Source organism: Henckelia pumila, chromosome 3, assembly GCF_033568475.1.
Source record: "Henckelia pumila isolate YLH828 chromosome 3, ASM3356847v2, whole genome shotgun sequence".
In the NCBI taxonomy this organism is placed as follows: Eukaryota; Viridiplantae; Streptophyta; class Magnoliopsida; order Lamiales; family Gesneriaceae; genus Henckelia; species Henckelia pumila.
Window position 1 is genome coordinate 22,556,115 of NC_133122.1, and position 8,047 is coordinate 22,564,161.

Here is an 8,047-nt window from a genome sequence, read left to right on the forward strand (position 1 = left end):
TATTATTTTTATAACATATTTACTCTAGTGTGAAGTTGTTAAACTCAAGATGTAAGTCAAAACTCGAATTTAGCTAAACTGAATTTCTGGCGAGCTTTAGTTTTTTGATGATATCTCACAGCTCAATAATGAAAATGATTAACCGCCAAGATGACTGCAAAGAAAATTCAATCGAAATGTATCATATTTTACGTCAATTGAGCAAAAACGGATGTTATCTAGATCAAGCAGACGTCACAAGGCCAAACTGAATTGGATCAGTTGAGCAAGAAAACAGAAGCAGTTGAACTCGTGCAGTTCTGGTATTTTGGTCATATCTTGCAACTCGATTATCAAAATTGAACGATTCAACATGAGTTCGAAAGCTAATACAATGATATACAAATCATATTCACAAGTAAAAGTCTGAATTGATGCATAAGAAGCTACTAAACTATATTGAAGTTTCTGGTTCAAAACTGAAATTTTGAACAGTAGAATTTGACATAGATCTATTTTTTCGAGCTTAACTCTCTCATATTAAATCAAAATTGAATGATTCTTAATGAATCCAAGACAAAAAATACAACTTTCATGTTCATCACTTTGCCCAGATATCAAAGGATCATGCCAAGATTAGTCTAATAAGAAACTAAGTTTGCTCAACTGCTACAGTACTTCAGTTGAGCTCCAAGATCAGTTTCATTCAGTTGAGCTCCAAGTTTAGTTTCATTCAATTGAGCTTCAAGATCAGTTTCATTCAGTTGAGCTCCAAGTTTAGTTTCATTCAATTGAGCTTCAAGATCAGTTTCGCACCAAAGTTCAGTCTCGCTCCAAAACTGAAGTTAGCCAAGATCAGTTTACCTACCCAAACTGAAGATTTCTCAACTGCTACCCAAACTGCTGTAGTACTCCAAGTTCAGTTTAGCTCCAGAAACAGTACATAAATCTTCTAACGGCTTTATTTCTATGTTTAACAGCTATATCATTATTGGAGCCTATAAATAAAACATCTTGAAGATCAAATATAAGCTTTTGAAGGGGATTTAAAGCATGGGCATCCTACTTGAAGAAATTAGTTAGAATGATAGCAAAGACCTATGTGTGAAGAACAAGAATAAAGATGAGCGTTCATTGCCAACTTCTTTACACCAAACCAAGTTTTTAGAACACTCTTCATTGTCCAAAATCTTTGTATATAAGTTGAAGAGAGCTCTCTCACGCACATACGAGAGATGTACTTCAAAAAATTAGTTGAGTGAGAGTCTTAAACAAAGACTTTAAAGATTGTATTTGTAGTATTGACATAAGAGACGTTAAACATTATACGGATTGTGAGGTAGTGGCCTACTTTAAAGGAACACTTTGAACTGGAAATTGAATATAGAAAACACGATAAGTACAAAATGTCTGCTGATATTGAGGTGAGAAAGAAGGAGTATGAAGATTTTGTTTCCCAGAAAACAGAATCTCTCCGAGCTAAGATTTCCGAGCTCCAAACTCACAATGCTGCACTTCTCTTGCCGAAGGAGAAGAATAGGTTGAGGAAGTACAAGAAGCGATTGGCGACGACCAAAGTGGAGGACGCCTATAGTGCTGAAGGTGTTCGTATTTTGATGCTCTTGAAGGAGCTTCAGATAATAAATTTGTTCTCACTCTATGCTGAGTTCTATTCAGGTGAAATTACCGACTGGATGAACTTCTGAAAATGGCCGTAGAATGGAAGATAGAGATTGTAAACAATGATCTATGAGTAATATCTACTATTATTATCTGAGATTGTCCTTTCTTTTTTATGCACAAATTTACTTATTAATGCTACGTGAATGCACAAACAAATAAAAAGGCAAATATGACGCAAAAAAATCGAATCTTAAAAGTTCAGGGATAGAAAATCTTAGTCTTAAATGATCGATTGTTGTTCTCCAGATTTATATTTTTCGTAACATCGTTTGAGATGCTGAAGTTCCCCTTAACTTCAGTTATTCTTTTGATATGGATTTTGATCTGCTGATTGTTGTCTTCTTCTTTACTGGTAATGCTAGTATATGCTGCAATGGTCAACAATAGTTGATCCTGTAGCTTCTGGTCTACTCAAATACTACTCATCTCACTTGTTTGGATTGGTTAAGTAGATAGTTTTCAGAACTAGTCATGGTCTACTGTGATGCTCTTCTCTAATCTCGTTCTGCCAAGGACGTCTTGAAATTTTCTGAATATTGCTTCTAGTCTGCTTCCATTGATTTACGTGTCTGAGCGCTTTGACTTCTTCAAGCTAAAAGTCCTTTCAGATTCATGACACTCTGTTGGAAAAATTTGAATGTGGTGAATGAAATTTGAATTTGGTGAATGAATTGGAGGAAAAAACTTGTCTTAATGAATTGAAGGGAGGAAAAGGTTTGTCCCACATTGGAACAACCCCAATGTATTTTTTTTCCTTATATAATCCAAATTTGGATTATGGAATTGGGCCCTTAGGGCACCTGATGTTTTTTAAAGGGGCAAGACGCTATTCGATGCAACTAATAAGCGCGCGCACTGCCGGACGGCTCGGGCGGGGCGGTGAGTTGGGGTCTTATGATCCAATTATTCTTTTTGGATAAAATTTAGTTAAAATAATATTTATTATTATTTTATTATGTACAAACCTGCCGCTCAAGCTGACAAATATTATCGCTCGAGCGCAGCACTCCACCTGCAGGACAAAAGTTTAGCTGCCCGAGCGGTAAAATCTTACCGCTTGAGCGCAGCGTCAAGAAGTGTGCCACAGAACGTTTGCCGCTCGAGCGGTAAAAACTTTTCGCTCGAGCGCACTGTCTGTATTCCAAAAAGTCACGATTTTTTTTGGGCTTCTTCTGTCATGGGTTGCATCTTTAGGCTATAAGACGTATTCTTTGGGACTCAGTCTATATATATGATAAGTTATAACGCAGAATAGATATATCTTTGACATCGATAACAAAAAACATCAGATTTAAGACTTTTCTGCAAATTCTTCATTCTCTCACACAAAAGTCAAGTTGACACATATTTTCGTTCGTCAAAGATCGAGATATTTTTTGTGCTACTATATCTCGATCGTGAAGTCGTTGTATCTTAGAGACAATTGCCGCGAACGTTGGGCACTATTAACAAACAATTTTGTCTTGAGGATAGAGAGATTCTCTCGCCTCGACTAACTCAGTGTTCGTTGTTGTTGCTGCTGCTGTTGTGTTGTTCAGAATTCGGAATACATATCCAATAACAATCGCAAGACGAAAATTTTGTATTTCTCGGATTCTGAACATGCCTACCGTCTCGTTCACTCCGCTCGCTTCAGCCCTTGCACATGGAGAAAAGCCACCAAAGTTTTTTTGGTGCCGACTTCAAACGTTGGCAGCAGAAGATGTTCTTCTATCTTACCACCATCAATCTGTCAAGATTTCTCAAAGAGGATCCCCCTATCGTCGTTGAAGGCAATTCTGACACCCAAAGGAGGACCGCGGTTGACGCATGGAACCACAGCGATTTCCTGTGCAGAAACTACATCTTGAATGACCTTGATGACAGTCTCTATAGTGTCTACTCCTCTATCAAGACTGGCAAAGAACTCTGGGATTCCTTGGAAAAGAAATACAAAACTGAAGATGCAGGCATAAAGAAGTTTGTGGTTGGCAAATTTCTGAACTTCAAAATGATAGACTAAAAAATTGTGATGAGTCAAGTGCAAGAAATACAGATTATCTTGCATGACTTGTTGGCCGAAGGGATGGAGATCAATGAACCGTTCCAAGTCGCTTCTATCATCGAGAAGTTGCCACCACAGTGGAAGGACTTCAAAAACTACCTTAAGCACAAACATAAGGAGTTAAAACTTGAAGACCTTATTGTGAGGCTTCGCATCGAGGAGGACAACAGAAACACTGAGACCAAGTCACATAAAAAGATAATGAAAACTGAGGCCAAAAAAAATCTGGCGGAGTCAAGCATGAGTCACAATAGAAAGCGCCTCCATGATGGAAAGCAAAAGGAAAAAGCAAAGAAATTCCAAGAAAGTTGCTACAAATGTGGAAAACCAAATCATATGGCAAGGGACTGCAGACTTTCAAATAAAAATAACAAAAATCAGAAACCAAAGCAAACAAACATGGTTGAAGAAAGGTATGTGCCTTTGGCAATTTTTGATATTGATTTAAGTGCTGTTATTTTAGATACCAACATGGTGGATGATCCAAGCGGATGATGGATCGATACTGGCTCTACGAGCCATATTTGTGCAGAAAAAGATATGTATTCCACCTACGTCACCGTTGGAGATACAAAGTTGTTCATGGGAAACTTGCAACTTCGGATGTCGTCGGAGTTGGGAATGTAGTGCTAAAAATGACGTCGGGCAAGGAGATGACGCTCAAGAATGTGCTGCATGTGCCAGACATTCGTAGAAATTTAATATCGGGCTCTCTTTTGAGCAAGGAATGGTTTAGATTGGTGTTTGAATCTGATAAGTTTGTATTAACTAAATCTGGTGTATTTTTTGGTAAAGGGTACCAAGATAGTGGTCTCTTTAAATTGAATGTAATGAATGTTATCCTCCCTGAGGCAAAGAATAAAATTATTGGTTCTGCTTACTTGACTGAAAGTTATGATTTATGGCATGAACGATTAGGACATGTTAAATTCAACACGTTGCAAAGACTTGCAAATTTAAATGTCATACCTATGTTTAAAAGAAATCCATAAAATAAGTGTGAGATTAGTGTTGAAGCGAAAATGGTTAAAACTCCATTTCATTCTATCACGAGAAGTACTATGCCACTCGAATTAATACACACTGATGTTTGTGATTTAAAAATGGTACAAACACGAGGTGAAAATAAGTACTTTATAACATACATTAATGACTGCACCAGATATTGTTATGTGTATTTATTGAAAAGCAAAGATGAAGCAATCGAAACTTTCAAGAAATATAAGACTGAGATTGAAAATCAACAAAGTTCAAAGATTAAAATGATTCGAAGTGAAAAGGTGAAGAATATGTGGCTCCTTTTGAAGAATTTTGCTCAAATTCGGGCATCATTAATCAAACGACAGCCCCATACTCACCTCAATCTAATGGCGTTGTAGAACGCAAGAATCGAACATTAAAGGAAATGATGAACGCGTTATTAATAAATTATTGCTTACCTCAAAATATGTGGGGTGAAGCGAATCTCTCAGCAACTCACATTCTAAATAAGATATCGGTCAAAGGGAAAGATGAAACACCGTATGAACAGTGGAAAGGTCGTAAACCTTCTTACCAATACCTCAAAGTGTGGGGGTGTTTGGCTAAAGTAGAAGTACCTAAGCCAAAAAAAATAAAAATTGGACCTAAAACGGTTGACTGCATATTTATTGGATATGCATACAATAGTAGTGCATATCGATTCTTAGTGCATAAGTCAACAATTCCTGATGTAAAGGAAGGCACAATCATGGAATCAAGGAATGCGGTGTTCTTTGAAGATATATTTCCTTGTAAAGAAAGAAAAGAAATAAGTTCGAACAAGAAAACTTATGAAAATACAATTGAAACTCCACAAACCAATGAAGAACCAAGACGAAGCAAGCGTGTAAGAGTTGAAAAGTCTTTTGGTCCTGATTTTCTAATATACATATTAGATAATGAATCAAGAACTCTTCAAGAAGCTTTATCAAATCTCGAGGCTCCGTTTTGGAAGGAAGCTATACAAAAGGAAATAGATTCCATCATGCATAATAATACTTGGGAGTTGGTTGATCTCCCTCCAGGATGTATACCTTTGGGATCCAAGTGGATCCTTAAAAGGAAATACAAAGAAGATGAATCTATAGATAAATATAAAGCACGTCTCGTGGTTCAAGGTTTTAAACAAAAGGAGAGATATGATTTCTTCGACACGTACTCTTCGGTTTCTAGAATAACATTCATTCGTGTTCTCATAGCCATTTCTGCATTGCATGATATTGAGATTCACCAAATGGATGTTAAAACCACATTTTTGAATGAAGAGTTGGAAGAAAAAATTTATATAAAACAACCAGAAGGGTTTATTGTACCCGAAAAAAAAACAAAAGGTGTGTAAACTTATCGTTAGAACCTATTGGGGGGGGGGGGGGATTTAGGTTTTATTGGCAACTTTAGCAATTTAAAGCGATTATGCTAGTACGCAAGCGGAAGACTTAAAGCAATTAATCATAAGTGCGGTAAATAAATGCGTAATGCAAATAAAAGGGATAAGAGATATTTATGGAAGTTCGACGATAAATCGTCTACGTCTCCCCTTCTTGGTTAAGATCGATTAACCAAGGATCCACTAGCACTTCAACGTCTTGGCCTTGATGGCTCCAAAGATAGCCGTACAACTCAACACGATCACCGCGCCGATACAACTCAAACTCTTGGCCTTAAGGGCTCCAAGGATAGCCTCAACACAACACACTTGGCTTCACACTCAAGTTCTTACAACGATAGCACAACACACTTGGCTTAACACTCAAGTGTTTACAACAATAGCACAACCAACTCACAAACTATTTTTACAAACACTCTCAAATATATCACACAAACACTTTGATAGTGAGAAATTGCTTGCAAAGGAGAGAAGAGATGAGTTGGGATGTCTCCAAATGACCTTGGATGGCCTATATTTATAGTTGGCAAAGATTTGAATCTGATTTGAGTGCTTGGAGCATGTGTTAAGAAGTCAAGGAGTGACAAAAAGTGTTCGGCGCCGCTGCCTACTTTTTCCCAGCACTGAGTGGATTTTGTGGAAAAATCAAATCTCACAATCTAACCGTTGGATTGATCTGAAATTTAAACCAAAGCTTTAAAACATCTGGATATTCATTCTGAACGGTAAAGATTTGATTTGAACGAATAAATCATGCCCAGTAAGTTTCAGAAATTGCTTCATCATGTTTTCGAACTTGTTCTGTGCAACAACTTTGAACAACTCATATCTCCCAATCCATCCGTTGGATTGACCTAAAATTTGGACAGAAGCTTTATAACATCATAGGCTTGTATCTGATTGGTGAAGATAGGATTTAGATTTCTCAAACATTCCCAGTTATTTTCTGAATTCGAATCTTCATGGTTTCGTTCCTTGCAGAAGTGGGTATTGTGCAGTATATATGAACAAATTCATATCTCTCATTCTAGCCGTTGGATTGCTCTCAAATTTGGACAGTACATGTAACACTTCTTTATCTAGATTATGACTGGTGGATATCCGATTTGGAGTCATAGAAAATTTCCAGTAATTTTCGGAAGTTGTTGCTCCATACTTTGGCTTCTTCTTGTCTATTTCTAAATATCTCTTAACAATGTTCCATGACATCCACATAACATTGTGTCCATTATATGAGAAAATTGAGACTTCATAAATACATTGATAGCTTCAAAATAACTTTTAATAATTTATTTGTCAATAAATATAATCTGCAAAATCTCACTTTAAATGGTTAGTAACAATTAACCGAGTTTTGTAATCATCAAAACATAATATTATGAGACTTGTTAATGCATTAAAAATATTAATCTCATAACACGAGATTTGTATGCGTTTAAGGCGTAACAATCTCCTCCTTTTTGATGATCACAAAACTTGGTTAAATAGGAGAAATAAATGTACAATATTAAATAAATAATTTAAATTTGCACAATATAATTGCATGAATAAAACTCCCCCTAAATTAAACAATTAGCTAAGAAGAGAATTAAAAATTTGTTTCTCAAATAACCAATTTTATTCTCCATGCATTTAACCGAACTAACTCTCCTCCTTAGTTAAAGTATTTAACCAAACTAATTCTCCCCCTTTTTGTGATAATCAAAAAGACTGGAAAAGTAAATGCAAAACATGATAATTGAATATAATTTCTAAAATACAACACATAAATTTCAAATAAAATGTGAGCTTTATAACTTTGAATAAATACAATTAATTTGTATTATCCAAAATTAAGTTGCTCGAATTTTATATTAAGCTCCCCCTTAATATGACATTAAATTTATTTATGTCCACAAGTGATTACAACTCAATCATGCCAAGTTCACCAAGCA

General features: G+C 36.0%; 1 protein-coding gene across 1 annotated transcript; it reads left to right on the top strand.

Moving 5' to 3' along the window:
* Positions 1-3,727: 3,727 nt before the first annotated feature.
* On the top strand, positions 3,728-6,065 carry LOC140888251 (uncharacterized). The gene is made up of 3 exons (XM_073295940.1): positions 3,728-4,119; positions 4,239-4,629; positions 5,424-6,065. The coding sequence occupies exons 1-3, from the start codon at positions 3,728-3,730 to the stop codon at positions 6,063-6,065; spliced, it is 1,425 nt and encodes a 474-aa protein (XP_073152041.1).
* Positions 6,066-8,047: the final 1,982 nt, after the last annotated feature.